Source organism: Falco biarmicus, chromosome 9 (genome assembly GCF_023638135.1).
Source record: "Falco biarmicus isolate bFalBia1 chromosome 9, bFalBia1.pri, whole genome shotgun sequence".
Classification (NCBI taxonomy): domain Eukaryota; kingdom Metazoa; phylum Chordata; class Aves; order Falconiformes; family Falconidae; genus Falco; species Falco biarmicus.
Window position 1 is genome coordinate 28,690,412 of NC_079296.1, and position 15,402 is coordinate 28,705,813.

The 15,402-nt window shown below is 35.4% G+C and overlaps 1 protein-coding gene across 2 annotated transcripts in view; it reads left to right on the top strand.

Annotated features, from left to right (window-relative positions):
- The window catches only part of KNDC1 (kinase non-catalytic C-lobe domain containing 1), a 65,815-nt gene extending 52,621 nt beyond the window's left edge, over window positions 1–13,194 (top strand). For both annotated transcript variants that reach the window (XM_056352891.1, XM_056352890.1), the window contains 13 exons: window positions 2,587–2,680; window positions 2,797–2,894; window positions 3,180–3,391; window positions 4,725–4,838; window positions 5,228–5,375; window positions 5,521–5,700; window positions 6,808–7,023; window positions 7,340–7,422; window positions 8,594–8,744; window positions 9,193–9,315; window positions 9,416–9,475; window positions 10,082–10,239; window positions 10,537–13,194. In XM_056352891.1, coding sequence (XP_056208866.1) covers window positions 2,587–2,680; window positions 2,797–2,894; window positions 3,180–3,391; window positions 4,725–4,838; window positions 5,228–5,375; window positions 5,521–5,700; window positions 6,808–7,023; window positions 7,340–7,422; window positions 8,594–8,744; window positions 9,193–9,315; window positions 9,416–9,475; window positions 10,082–10,239; window positions 10,537–10,768 — 1,869 coding nt within the window. In that variant the 3' untranslated portion in view covers window positions 10,769–13,194. The remainder of the gene's footprint in view (window positions 1–2,586; window positions 2,681–2,796; window positions 2,895–3,179; window positions 3,392–4,724; window positions 4,839–5,227; window positions 5,376–5,520; window positions 5,701–6,807; window positions 7,024–7,339; window positions 7,423–8,593; window positions 8,745–9,192; window positions 9,316–9,415; window positions 9,476–10,081; window positions 10,240–10,536) is intronic.
- The last annotated feature ends 2,208 nt before the right edge of the window (window positions 13,195–15,402 follow it).

Genomic DNA, 15,402 nt, shown 5'->3' on the forward strand with positions numbered 1-15,402 from the left:
AATTAAATTTGTGTAGTTTTTTAAATTTTGTATACCTGTAAGTAAGTTTGAGAACATGCAGGTTCTGAGAAACTGAGTGCCAGAACAGATATATATTTATGACATAATTAAATATTCTGCCATAAAAAATAATTAACATTTATATTTTTCCATGGAAACCTATTAGATATTGTCTGCACTTTAGATAGGTTGTGATTTAATAAGATGCAAAAAGTAAAACATGATGAACAGTATTAACAATGGCATTAATCAAGCTATTATGATTTTTACAAATGGTAATATGTACTCTTATGTTTGGAAGGAATGTAAAATAGCTAGCATAAAAAAATAAAATATTTATGGATCAAGGTGACACTCAAATGTCGTAACAGTAATTATTGCTTTACTGTGTAGGTTCTTATTAGATAGCTCATTGCGGTTCTTAAGGTCAGTAAAGGTTAATCTGTATTTAGGAAAGTTAGTCCTTAGGCAAGCAAGTCTATGTCCCCTGCCTGGCATCACCTCTAGTCCAGGAGCTGCTGGTTCTGCAGCCTCATACAGAGTACATCCAGGCAAACCAAACCAAGCCCTTGCAGCAGAGTAAGAAAGGGAGGGTAGCCACCAGGCCTGCCATTTCTGCAGGGGGATGTCCAAGTCTGCCCTCACAGTGGGAAGAGCTTTTTTTTTTTTCTCTGTTTTCTGTAGCCTGGTAGGCTGGCTTCAGTTCTCTTGAAGCCCCAAGCCTCTGTAGCCTTTGCCCTTTTCCTTTTTGCCTGCCCTAGGTTTCAGTTATTCCCCAGGAATGTCGTAAGCTACTTGTAAGAGTTTCCACCAAACTTCAGTGTGCCCAAGCTGTGACTAGGATGTTTCTAGCAAAGGTTTTGCATGTTCTGGCCACAGTTCTCCCTTTCCCATTTCTTTTCTCTTTTCCTTTCCCTCCTGCCAATATTCTGCATCCTTTGGTGAAGCCATCCTTCAGCATGTACAAAACTTACACTTCAAGGACAGGCTGGAGTTTGCAACTTTCCCAAGTAACCAAAGTCACTCTATCATTATGTTGTTCCCTAGACTAAGGGATGTTCTGTAGGAAAGTGTCCTGACAAATTAAATGTACTTCAGAGGGAGCAGAACAATTGAACGTATACCTTCATCAAATTTGTTTCTATTCCAGACCTGCCTAAAATGGAAGATGTTGTGAAATAGACTAGGAATTTGCTTCTGAGTTAACTGTTACTCACCTGAAGTTATTTAAGGGAGAAACCACTTCTGTCAGTCAGATTCCAAATGTCAGAAAATGGCCACTCTGATTCCCTTTCAGTGTTCATAGTCTCTTAATCAACTTGGTTTCACTTTGATTGAGGAAAGAAACCCAAACCTTTAAGTAAAAGCAAGCAAGTTTCCAATTTAGCATCTGGATAATAGCTTTTCTGTGCTTTCACTGTTCTCTATGTGATGCCTATGTAGTGGTAAGTCTTTAAAAAATCCACAGGGCTTTTGTGAACCTTGCTGCTAATGAACTACGTTGTTAAACCTTTTGAGCTTTTCTGAAAAACAGTGACAGGTTTTTCTCAAACTCAAATTAATTTCTAGTAAGTCCATCCCATTAAAGCTAACCTATTTACCAATCTGTTGTTTGATACAGTAGCTCTGAGCTATGTGTTTTCTGATCACTCTGCTTGTGGGAGTTCTGTCTGCTGCATTCAGTGAACTCACTCCATTTAATATGCTGTTTCATGTAACTGGGTCACTGGCAGTCAGCTTAGGACCCAAGTGCGAAAGCCACCACTTTTCTAAAACACAACACACGCTGTTTCGTAATAAATCAGAAGCTGAACCCAAAGTGGATGGCCCGTTTCATTGGTTGGTAAAATAATGAAACCTTTGATATGCAAGCAATTATCAAGTGTTTACATCAAATGTGATACTATTGCACAAAGCCTGATATACTTTCATTCCTTTCCACTGCTTAAGTTCTATAATTCTGTATAAATTTAGTTTATTTTTTCAATTATGTAAAATGCATAAATATAACATATGTAAGCTGAACTTCCAAATTTATGTGTCCTTTATTATACAGCAGCAATCCTGTCTGCGTTCTGACCTGTTTGTATAATACAATGTAATTATACTTGTTTGGAAACCATTGCTTTCTGTCAAACTTTCAGTTCTTGCTGCAAATATAGGTCAGCTGCTTAACAGAGCGTTTCTGGGGTCTGCAGCGATTTCAGAACCCATCACTTTTAATTCTGGATGCCTCCTGAATGAAACTTTTAAAAAATGCTCTTGAAAACAACCTGATAAGTGCAATTATAACCAAAGGCATATTTATATAAATTAATTCAGATGAACTTCAGTGTGGTCTCATCATGCACAAATCAGCTCCAGTTCTTAAGCTGTAAAACTGTGGTGTGACTAATACTTTACTGGGGACAGTTGATGCCTTGCTGTAACTTGCCTGTAAGCACAGGTGTGAAAGGTAGTTTTTTCTCATTAATATCATATTCTTGTCTGTTTGGATGGGGTTTTTTCCTACAAAATAATTCTCTTTTCAGTTTCTTACTAGAACCTTATATTTACCATTCTGATCACAATCCTTTTTCCCGTTAGGAACTGGAACAGTTGTTAATGATGGAGACAAAAAATTACAGAAAGACCATAAAGTTTTACCAGAAACTGTTGCAGAAAGAAAGGAGAAACAAAGGTAAGGTTACAGCAACTTGCCAGCAACAAAGTGGGTGTATAGTACTTTCAAGGATTTTTTTTTTTCTATAAATCAGAATCATTGATCTTCTTATGCTGTGTGTGTTAAATCTAAAGGTCCTGAAACTAAATCTGTGTTGCCCAAATTGAGGGGACAGCTACAGGAGATGAAATCAAAAGTGCAGTTTCTTGAACTGGTGAAGAAATACATGCAGGTAAGTCAGACTTTATTTTGCTTGTATTTCATTTGTCATTTCGTCACTGTATCAGTATAGTTGGCTGCTGAAGTCGGTATACGAAATGTGAAATGTTTTGTGTCAAAGTGCCAAATTAAGTAGGATCTAAAAGAATAATTAAAATAAATTTAATTGCTGCTAGTATTGTTTAAAAAGGAAAAAAAGCCATTGTATGAAATGTGATTTGGCTTTAAGTTGATTTGATTCTGTGTGGATTTTCCTGTTTATTTTTCTATTTTTTCATGGCTTTGCATCTTTGAGCAGATCATGTATGCAGAGCAGTGGGGTGTGGAATCCTGTGTGCTGCCTACAGTCATTCACCATGGGAGAGCTGACACTGTGGATGTGGCACAATCGGATGAGTCGTCGTTGCTTCTTTACTATAACACTGAGAAACACCAATGTAATAATCAAGGTGGAATAAGAGTTCTGCAGGCTGGTACTCCACTTGGTTTAATGGTTTATTTGTATTCTAGGTATAGTATATTTTGCACATCCTTAATTGGGAATGGGTTGAGGCATAGTTGCTAGTTCAGGAATAAATAGTCTCCACTATAAATCCTAGTTACTCAACATTGCATAAATTCTTCTCCCTTGTATCAAGTTTAATGTTATTTTTATGTACACCTATTTACAGAAACAGGCATGGAAATGGCAGAAGACAGTCTCATAAAAAATAAGCCAGACTTCTAAGTTTGAATTTGATTAAAATTTGAAGTATTTATTAATAAATCAAAACCTAATAACTTTAAACTTTTCTATCCTTTACTTATTTGAGGGTTTGCTCTGATAGTTGCCATGGAATCAAGGCTTTATGTTACTGCCAGCAGTATAACAATTCTTCAGAACATGCAATTTGATAATTCTTATTACCAAGGTCTGGATGTGAAAATGTATAGGTTCTGTTTTACACATTACTGCCCCAGTATTTGGGACTGATAAAGATGCAGGCTTATCTCAGTGCTTAAAATGGGGACAAAGATGTCCTTTAACCTTCAGCTAGGGTGAGGGCAGCGTTGTTTTAAGGTACCTGAACCATAATAGTATGAAGGATGGAAACCGCCCAGAAGAATCCATCGGATTTGTGCCACTGTAGAGGCAGCGACTTTCTCCAGGCTACTTCTCCCAGCTCATGCTGACCCTGAGACCCAGTTACTTATCCTGAGTGCTGATTTTCCTGGCAGTTAATATTTTGCACAAACTGAAGAGATTATTTTGCAATCAGAGCTTTTCATTCATCAAATACAGACTTACATGGTTAGACGTAAGCTGTCAGCAAGACAGGACAATTAACCTGTGTTAAGACCTTGAATGTGTGTGCATGTGTGTGTGTACAAAAAAATAAAATGCACTCATTTTTAATGTGTGTATAATAAGTATATTCTGTTGTTAAAGCAGCTACTGCTGTAGTTAGAGCTACAGGAAATACTTTCTTGCTTAAAGTATCTACTTTTTATGCTGTTATTATAATAGAAACTTTTAAAACAACAAGTGAGATGATAGAAAAAGAAAATTAAGCATGTTCTCCATACTATTTAGAATGTAACTTTTGATAATACTAGAAATGTCAGAGTAGTTCTTCACAAAATTCTTAAAAGTACAGAAAATTTTTTAAAACAAATTATGCTTTCAGGGATGGCAAACACAATGTATAATGTAGAAAAATAAAAGAAAAAGGAGTCAAGGTTTTAAGTAGAGCTTGAGAATTTAAAATCCCTATTAATTCTTCATCTTTTTTGCTGTTGCTGTACTCTAATGCAAGAAGAAATTGTGTTCTTGCTTGTCTGAAGTCTTTTTTATGCTTCGCAGAAATGCATTTTTAGAAGGTTATGTGCAACAGTTTCTCTACACATTTCGCTATTTCTGCACACAAGAAGAATTTTTGCAGTTTCTTCTTGATAGAATCAGCAGCACTTTATCCAGGTACAGTAATTTCCTGTGAAAAGCGTTATCAAAGCATAACTGACTTTCCCCCCAATGGCAAATAGCTGTTTCTGAAAACGACTTAAATTGAATTTTGTTGTTTGTTTTTGTAAGACTCTCTTGACAAGTTAAAGTAGAGCAAGTACTGTATTTGACAATGTGGTTACTTCTTTCTTCTGAATTCTGAGTCTTACCAGTTGTTCAGTGATGGGTTGTAAGTACAACCACAGCTTTGTTTCCATACAACCATGGATTTTGCTGCCATGAAACATAAGAACTTAAGATAGTGCAATCACACTAAATAATGCTTGTGATTTTTTCAACACTTATTTTTAATTTGGAAATGGATATCAATTTTAGTGAAATATGTACCTTTTTCTTCTCACCAGTACAAGCCTGGGTCCTTCCACATCACTTACCAAAATACGTAACCGCAGTTTCTACATCCTGCAGGCTTGGATTGAAGACTGCTACAGTGTAGACTTTGCAACAAATACTGATCTTTTGTGTACCCTAAAAGAATTTATTTCTTCCAAGGTAAGCCAGAATAATGCTATTTTTGACAGCTGTCTTCAATATGTCTGGTTTTGGACAGACAGGAATCTTACAACTATTTTGTGTCTTGCTTATAATTTATAGGAGATTGAGTTCAATATTGTGTTAGCCTGTTTTGTATTTACAGGTTGCTCCATTAAATGGCTATGGTGAGCGCTTGTTGTCATTGCTTGAGGATGCTTCTGCCAGGAAAAGTGGCAGTGCTCACCACTGCTCCAGCATGGAGAATTGTGAAGAGGAAGGTGAGGAGGGCAGAAAAACGTTACATTTCCTATGTAAAAAGCTCTCAGAAGACATCTGCAGAAAGGTATGTCTTTTTTTCAGACTCAGTATATGGAGCACACACATTTCCATATATTATTTTCTGACAAAAACTAAAGTGTCCAGGTTAAGGTCCAGGCCCCTATTTAGTAAAAATTATCTACCTGCATTTTAAATTTTCTTTTGAAAATATCTAAGGCCTAAACAGTTCTATAACTGTGGAAATCATCTTAAGCCATAGTTGTGCCCTGTCAGCTGTTTCAGTAACAATAGATCAGATAATCAAAATTTTGAGAGGAGTTGAACTCTTCATCCTAGATACTAGCATGTGACTCATAGCTACCAGGAGACCTTTTCCCCCTTGTCAAACACTAATGCTTTCTATTAGGCATATGTCTTTGTAAAACTATAAATGTAGGAAACCAGCAGGAAGGTGAGAGGTTTCCTGCTAGAACTTCAAAGCTTATAGAAAAAATTTGTCTGAACTTTTGTCTGTGTTTTATGTACTGTGCTGGTGAAAAGTAACCTAGAAGCCAGAACATATACTGTAGGCTTTTCCTGAAAAAACATCTCTCTACAGAGTAACCAAAATGACACGTGGAAGTCAAATGCGTTGATAATGTACGAGCTGAATTTAGAATCAGCCTCCTGATAAAGGTGCAGAATTCCATGGGGTGTACTCAGGATTCAGCCAATAAAGGGCGAGCAGAATAGAGAAACATGATCTTTTTTTTATTGTTACTGCATCATAATTATACTGGAAGATAGAAGGGAAAAAATGGAAGACCAAGTATTTCTTTAGAAAGGAATATTTGATTCTAAGCAAAAAAGAGTACAAGAAATAGAAGTAAATTGTGTAATGTAGGACTTCAGAATATAAACCATTTTATGGCAGCAAGCTTGAATACACAGAAGTTTGTTTTAAATACCGATTGTTGATTGAGTTCTGGCAACCTCCTGCTCAAACTCATCAATTGTGCATATGATATTAGCTTAAAATAGCAACGTTGACTAAACCAATTAGTTTGGCCTAACCTTGAAGATTAACTGAACAGTTTTGCGTCCACAAAGGTGTTTCTCTAACAAAACATTCCAGAAAATTACATCAAGAGGAGGCATCGTGTTTGCTTTAGAGAATTCTTATTTTCTACAGAACTTTAACTGGAAACTTTCCAAAAGTGTGGGACCAATTGCACAATACCAGAGAGAACGACTGTGTGCTAGTTCATCAGTTTTGCCAAAGCCATGCTATAACAGTTTTACAGAAGAATTCCCGGTCTCCTTTGCTAAAGCAGATGAAGTGGGACCATATCTCCTAATCGAATACAGTGCACAGCAGCTTTGTTGTCAGCTGACATTACTGCAACAGGTACAAAGGTCTAGGTTTACTTGCAAGTACAAATATCTTCTTAATTTATACTCAGCCTCCTTTCTCCACCATTTCCCAACCCTGTTTCAAGTTTATTTCATACTGTTTCATAAGACTTTGAATTAAAATAATCCATTTTTCTCTTGAAATCTCTACAGTAGAATTTGGAATGACTAATTCTGTTCTCAGGCTGTGATCCCTCTAATAAATTTGCTGAAGGAGAGGGGAGTGGGGGAACCCTCTGTTATTTGTATCCCCGAGCATTTTAGAAGAACTACTAGATCTAACAACAGATATATCTTACTCTTTTGTTTAGGAAGTATTTCATAAATGCCATCCTGTCCACTTTCTAAATTCAAGAGCACTTGGTGTTAAAGACAAATGTGTTGCTGTTCAAAAGTAAGTTTCTTATTTTAACTGCCCTTCTATTTAGTTGACACACAATAACTTCCTGTGTTATGCCTTTAATACATCCAAAAAGAGAAATGCATTTTAAATACTTAATATCTGTTTGACAGACTAGATAATCCATTTATATTTTTTTTTCTAATTTCAGGAAATTTTATGCATTTGTATGTAGTTGTACCTATGCACATGTTTGCACATACCTATGCATGTAATGGTTTCTGAAACAGTCTCCTTGGTCATGCATATGTATATGTATATAAAATCTCAATGACCGTTACAGTGTCACAGACCAGCTAAGGTTGGAAGAGACTTCTCAAGACTGCGTAGTCCAAACCCCCTGTCTTAAACAAGGTCAGCTAGAGCTGCTTGCCTGGGACCACGTGCAGTTGGGTTCTGAATGTGGATGGGGACTCCGCAGCCTCACCACGCAACATCCACTTTGTACTGTTAGGTAGACGAAGTATCGGTATTTACAGACATGTAAGAATTTCCCCATAGTTATTAGAGCAGTTATCAACCTATTTAAAATACTTTCTCAATGGTAATTAATGTTTTCATCCAACCACATGGACCTAATTATATTTGATTATGGTCTACTTCTTACATACTCAGTGGATTCAGCTATCCTCTAATTAGTACTTGTTAATTGCGCTACCTGTAGATTTTTCTGTCTAAGGATAGGGAATGAACATCTCAGCAGTTCGTCTTTTACAGATTGTTAAATGGCAGTGGCTAAATCAGCTGGTATATTCTGATTTTGGGGTTCAGGCATGGAAACAAACTGTGGTGCCACTTGGTATTGGGCTCAGCCTCTTATGTGGCTGCAGTTTTTAATGAGTTTAAATTTCTGGCTGTTATTTTGTTTCAGATTGGATGGCTTGTTGTGTTCAGTAACAAATGGTGAAGGTGTCTTTATGTACAGAAACATATACTGTATATGCTTATCTTGTAATCACATGTAATTATCTTGTAATTATAAGGAAGAAAAAGTAACATAGCTCAGTGGTTATAGTATATAACAGATTATAAAATCAAGACTGCAAGCACTGTGATATTATTTTAAATGGTTAGAAGTCAGGGTCTTCACAAACAAAATTTTCTTTGAAAATCCAAAGTCAGCATGAATTATTTTTGCCTTTTTTTCCCCCTGTCTTCTCCACAGAGCTGCTTCTGCTGAGACAGTTTCACTGAAAGTCTGTAATCTCTTTCTGTCAAAGTGTATACAAGACCAGTACCTTCTACAATTATTAAGAAATGCAGACAGTGTCAGCACCTGGGTTGCTGCTGAAATAGTAATGTGTCATACGTCTAAGGTTGGTCATTGTTTTATTGTATTATTAATGATGAAAAAGTTATTTATTTTTTATTGTATATGAGTTGCTGTGTATCAAAGCTGCAAGAAATATTCTGAAATACACCTGTGAGTGGGCAGTTAACAATTTGGTTTGTTGTCACAAGGAGGGTCTTGGATATTTTGTTAGTAGCAGGTGTCAAAACCTAATAGAATGTAAGACGTGGGTTGCCTGAGGAGAATAGATGTCAGACTTGAACAAGGACATCTTGGTGACAGAAAAGAGAAAGTTTTGTGTTGGAGGGAAGAGTTACTACAGTCAACAATTTTGATAGCAAATTAAAAATGAAAATGCATCTCTTCTTCTTCCTTATCATTTAATTTTATTATGTAGATTTATGCAGATTTACTATGTATATTTAGCATATATTTATATATATATATGCTAGATCTTAATTATTTTTTTTCAGCTGCAGGTGAGCTTGTTATCAAAATTTCTTCTTATAGCAAAATGCTGCTATGAACAAAGAAATTTCGCTACTGCAATGCAAATCCTAACAGGCTTGGAAAACCTTATTGTACGACAATTACCAGTAAGTTTGGGATTGTTCTGTAACTGTTTTGCTTGACATACTCTTGTTCCAATATGGATACTAATGTGAAAAACAAAATTATATTCTGTTTTATTGTAAGGCTTGGAAAATTTTACCTGCAAAAGTAGCTGATATAATGGAGGAACTCAAGGCTGTTGAGGTATAGTATAAAGTCTTTCATGTAAAAATATTTCTTTGGGGTTCGAAAAGATGCACAACCTGCTTAAATGGATGCCTCTGCAGGGTGAAAGCCATAATTATTAGTTTGTATTATGAATGAGATTTTACTTTGATTTAAGCCTTTTGACTCTAAATCTTAGAGTTTACATTAATTTTCATCTCAAAAGTGTATCCTGCATGACTGAAAATCAACAAAGACATTTCAAAGCATGCTAGGACATTAGATACACTTTTTCTGATTATTTCTGCAGGAGCTTTGTGGCTGTGATCTGTTTTGAAAAGTCTTAAATATTTATTTTATCGCCATTGTTTTTGTATTGATCTATACAATTTTGAATTGTAGAGTGAAGGTCTGAAGTGTGATTTTGGCTGTTATTTAGAACAACTAAAATTATGTATAAAGTACCTTTATTTGTGTACTTTAAAGTGTTTGTCAGCAGATTAATTCATAGTCTTGTCTTCAATGCCGAAAGCTAAAATGAATGACAAATAAATATGTAGTGCTGAATACATGAAGTGGAGAACTTCCTGTAAAACCTGTCCTGATACTTAATGTGAGATTTATCTGTGTGGGTTTTTAAATTAGGTGTTTTTAAAAAGTGACAGCTTGTGCTTGATGGAAGGAGAAAGATTCAAAACACTTCCAACAATTCCTTCAGCCCATGTTTTGGCTATGCATGTCCAACAACTTGAAACTGGAGGATTCACAATGACAAATGGAGCTCACAAGTGGACTAAACTTAGGTGATTATTTTAATTATTTACATATTCACCTAATTTTTAAAAATAGATTATTGTCTAATGGGGTAATGAGAGCTGATGCAACATTTCACAGTTGGCAGTTTAAATAGTTTCAGTCATTTTGACATCTAATTAAAGGGACATATACTATAGAAGGGAATACTCAATGCTTTTGAATTTCCTGTAAAATTTGGGTTTGGGGCTTTAGTTTTTTGGGCATATTTTTTTGTGGGCTTTATCATCTGCAAAACAAACTAATCTTTTTCTTTTTCTTTTTTTTTTACCATATTCTCTTTCAAGAAATATTGCAAAAGTTGTGAGCCAAGTTCATGCATTTCAAGAGAATCCTTATACATATACACCAGATTTCAGGCTGCAGACTTACCTCAGACAAAGAATAACTCGATTTAAAGATGCAGACATTTCTGCACTGGCAGCTGACAACTGTGCCAATTTCCACCAGATACCAGCAGAAAAACATTCTCGAAAAATTCAAGACACGCTGCGCAGAATGAAGGCAACATTTCAGTAGTTATTTACCTTTCATCTGTTCTATTCCAAGCGTAGATTGTAAAATTGGATTAAGTTGACTTCATCTCCTGGACCAATTCCCAAGCAAATACTTCACTGAAATGACTTAAAATACTATCTCAAGTTGAAATGTTCATATTTCTTAACTTGGAGTTATAAAATGCTGACTAAAGAAATTTTAATCCTTGGCAACTGGATGACAGATCAAAAGAATAAAAATAAAGATAAAAGTAAAGAGAGAGTATAGATGAAAAGGATGATTAATTTTCTCACTGTTCCTTAGCATAAAAATATAATTAGCCCACAAACAAATATCTAAAAAATACTGTGGCAATAAGTTAAAATTACAGCTTCTGTTGCGCAGTTGGCCTAGGAGAGTTCAGAATATAGCTCATTAAATGTTGAATATATTTTTGTATAAACATATTACGCTTGTATCCTGTCACCGTGTGCATATAATTCAGGGACACAGGTCCTCTGCTATCTTTTGACTGTTGGTGTGTCTGGCTTTTTATGTTGTGTATCATAAAAACTATACTTGGCTTGAATAATTGGCCATTTTTTTCTTCAAGCATACTATGGAGAGGAATGCAGTGCTGCAACTTTTTTTTTTGGTTTGGATTTCATGTCATTGAACTAACCTGTTTTCAAACAAAAGCAAGATCTGAATCTAAATATTATCAATTTGTTACTCTGCTTCTGCCCTCATGGCCTTGTGAAAATGGTAAATGTGAAATTGCTTTTTTGGGGATTGGGGTTTTTTTTGTCTGTATTGGGCACAAGAATCACTTTGCTAATTTGAGTACATACGTGTGTGTGCACATTTGATTATGGCTTTTGCTCCTGAGATTGCTTTTGTAGATTGCAGTGCTCCAGCAGCATTAAATAGAAGATAACTGTGTGAAATTTGGATCTGCAACTTGTAAAGCTTTGGTGCTAACCTGTTCATAGAGCTTGTACTTACAGGACCTTCTAAATGGCAATGAAATGTGATGCTATTGCTTCACGTAAGGTTTGTTGAGCTACCCAGGTTTATGCAAGGCCAAAACGTTAAGGCTACAAATTAGTTACAAATACAAGTGTTTCTACCAGAGGGAGCAATGGTAGTATTGGAAGAGAAGTGGGGAAGGGCAAGAAAAAGCTAAAATGAGCTCTGTCCTGAAAGTGAAATCCTAGAACTATGTTTAAAAAATGAAAATATTTTGAGAGATATGAAGAGCAGATGTGAACTAACTGTCTTGGCATGTTTTAGTGATGGAGAAGGATGATATAAGAAATGGGAAAGTGCACATCTCTGGTATTTTGGAAATTGTACTATTGAACTTGACAGAAATGCATGTGCACATGTTAAATTGTAGCTTTTTCAATGTTTAAGAGGAAAGCTTCTCCTTTTCTCAATAACAGCAATATATACATCGCAGGCCACTTGCTTCTCATCTTTCTCGGTAAAAACAAGGTATGTCCACACTTTCCATTAAATACCTCAGTTACTTTGTCATATTAATATATTAATATTAACTTTTGTGCCCTTACTAGTTTAAACACTGGAGAACTCTGTTCTCAACAGGGTTTTCTTGCATTTGTTCTACTTTTAAGGTGATATATTTTGTTTTTTCACATATGTAGGTTTAGCATGTCATTAATTGTAGTATTTTGACTTACCCTTAAGGAAGTAAAATGTGTTGTGTTGCTCTTTCTTTAAAACTTGACAAATGTGAAAACATTTAATCTTTACCTCCTATCTTTATATAATACAGTGAAGTAAGAATGTTAATGATGACCTTATCTTCAGACATACATTTCACATATTTGATCTATGTTTTTATTAGTAATTTGCTTTTCTCAATTAAAAATTACCATTCACTTAAGCCTTGCCTTTGAAAGACAGTAAAATTTTAAGTAGCATAAGCTTTACTAATGTAAAGAGCTCCACAAAACTTGCTAATGACATGATCTTAATAAATTCACTTTTTATAGTTGCCAGACTGTTCAAAATGCTTTTGTGAGTTTACACATCATTTATATGTTCCATTTGTGATAATTGGCTCATACATTTCTTAGTTTTTATCATGATTAAAAGCAACTACTACATCTAGAAAATACTGTGTTTATGACAATAACTGGTGCTATAGAAGAATTTAAATATCATCTCATATGTTCTGTATAATGCCTCAGTGTATCAGACCTTAAATTGTATAAATGCATAGTATTGAGTTATGATACTACTTTGGGTTATTTTCATCAATCAGATATTTGTATTTGTATTTAGACACCACCCCAGAGCAGCAACAAAAAATGTAAATACCTATTGAGGGAAAAAAAAATCACTCTTTTACAAGGAAACTGGTTTGGTTTTGTTTGTGAGCACCAATGTATGCACATCTTATGTGACACAGATTTCAGAATAAAGTTACCTCTAGCATATAACTGTACTGCTTATTTATGACTAACAAGCAGGAAGGGTTGGGCTAAAGTTTTCTCTCTCTGTGGGGAGTGTCCTTTTAAATGGAAACACAGGACAAAGCATGTTGTACTAGTTGTATCTAGTCAGTAAAATGTTATTGGCATCAGTAATTATATTGCATAAATGAGCAACTTTGCAGTCTGGCCTCATGTTTCCATTCCAATGCCAAATTAGAATATTTTGAAAAAAAATTTAGTATGTTCTTTAAGCCAGAATTGCCACCAGCTGTCCTAGTTCTTCTTCATTTTTTTCCACACTTCCCTCATCTTGGTTTTATGTTGTTTATTTTTCAAACAGTGACCCATGGAGTTTCTGATATGAAGTCTGCTCCTTGGGAGCCTTCCCATTTGCACTGTGTGTTGGTGCTCTTTCTGTGTCCCTTTGCAGGTGTCTGTTTCCAGGATCCCTGGGGTTTTCAGGCCTCCTGCTAGAGAGCTGGGAACTGTCCTAATTACACTGACTGCATTCAAAAGCAGGTTTCCAGCCCCAGCACCTTCAGAAGCCTGCCAGGAAATGGGAATGAATTTAATTGGATCCTATGAACTATTCCATAGAAGCCTGAACCAAGAAGCTGGAAGATATTTCTTGAATCAACACGATTCATGATTCTGACAACTTTCTTTCCTTGGAAATTTTTCAACCACTTTAAAACTTGCTTTTAAGGTTTTCTGCTTTCTTCCTTTATGTGTTGGGCTGGTTTCATAAGCATTGCTGATACTCTTAAATTCTGTGAGTGCTGTATGTGATCTGCAAAGGATTGAAATTTCAGGAAATCTGTTTCTAAATAACAAATTAATAAACTACAGTTTGGAGGGAGGAAAGTTAGCAGTTTTTCAGTGTTAAACATATGGTTGATTGTTTCAATCTTTGATATTACGATGAGGGAAAGAATGCAAATAAATTCTTTTTTTTCTTCATACTTGCTTAAATACAATCCAAAACATACCCTCATTTAAACTACATGTTGTGTTCTGTTCAGAGTTTTTCCTTTTTTTGTTCCCTCCCGCCCAAAAAATCTTCTTTCTCAAAAACATGCTTTATAAATAATAATTTTAAAATATGTGTTGGCCTTTAGAAGGAGTCCCAAACTGTATTGGAAATGCATGTTTGAACAGCATTTGAAAACTCAAACCACAGAAATCAAGCTTGAGTAGTCACGTTTGAGATTTGCCTTACAGGTATTCTTCACCTATAAAGATTTTTTGCCTTCATTTAGTTATTATAAATGTACAAAATTTTCAGATAGTCATTTCAACTGCTCACAGTAAATTTGCATTATAAATTTTTTTTCCAAGAGATCTTGTAATTATTTTAAGTACCAATAAATTACTAATTTGTGGTGGAAGATGCTATTAGGGGTTTTTATGTGATTTCATACTCTGAAAACTCTCTAAAATACATGTGAGAATGAACAATTCCACCTTTCCAATCTCTATTTTAAAATTCCTGCAGCAAAAAGGACATTTTTATGTGGTAGGTTTTAACCTGTCAATGAGTGACAACAACCCCTGTAGACTAGAAACTTGGATTTGCAGAATCTTCTCTCCCGTTGCAGAGAGAAGCTCTTTAGTTTCTTCTATTGCAGTGTTTGAAGAAGTCTATTATGTGAAGGGTCTTTGTGAACAACCTGCAAGTATGCCAGGACAGCTTCAGCCTGGCGTTATTTTAGTGTGCTTCCTGTTCAGTGACGTTTCGGTGTCTCATTTCAGTTCCACTGAAGTGGAACTGTTCAGTTCCACTTTCGGTGTGAGTGGAATTGACAGTTACCATATTACATCAGGCCACTGTGGTACTCTAGTCTTTGCATCATTATGTTTATTCGTTTTTGGTCTAATGTAAAGGATGCTTTTGTAATTTGCCTAAAAGGCAGGGGTTTAATTACTGTATTGTAAATCTGTCCTTTGTCTTAGCGGTAAGATTATTTCATTTAATTCTTCGTTCTAATGCTAAGGTTGGTCTCGTTCTGATGCAGCGTTATGTAGATTAAATGCATACTGGATTTAGACTCTAAAATAGATACTGTGTTTTAAACCAGTAGAACTCAATTTTCATAATAAAATTAAGAGCTTAGAGTACTGGACAATTTAAGTTGCCATTTTCAGAGAGACATAATTTGGAAAGCTTGACTGGGCGTGGGTGAGCCTGAACATCAGAGTCAAAATTAAAATCTC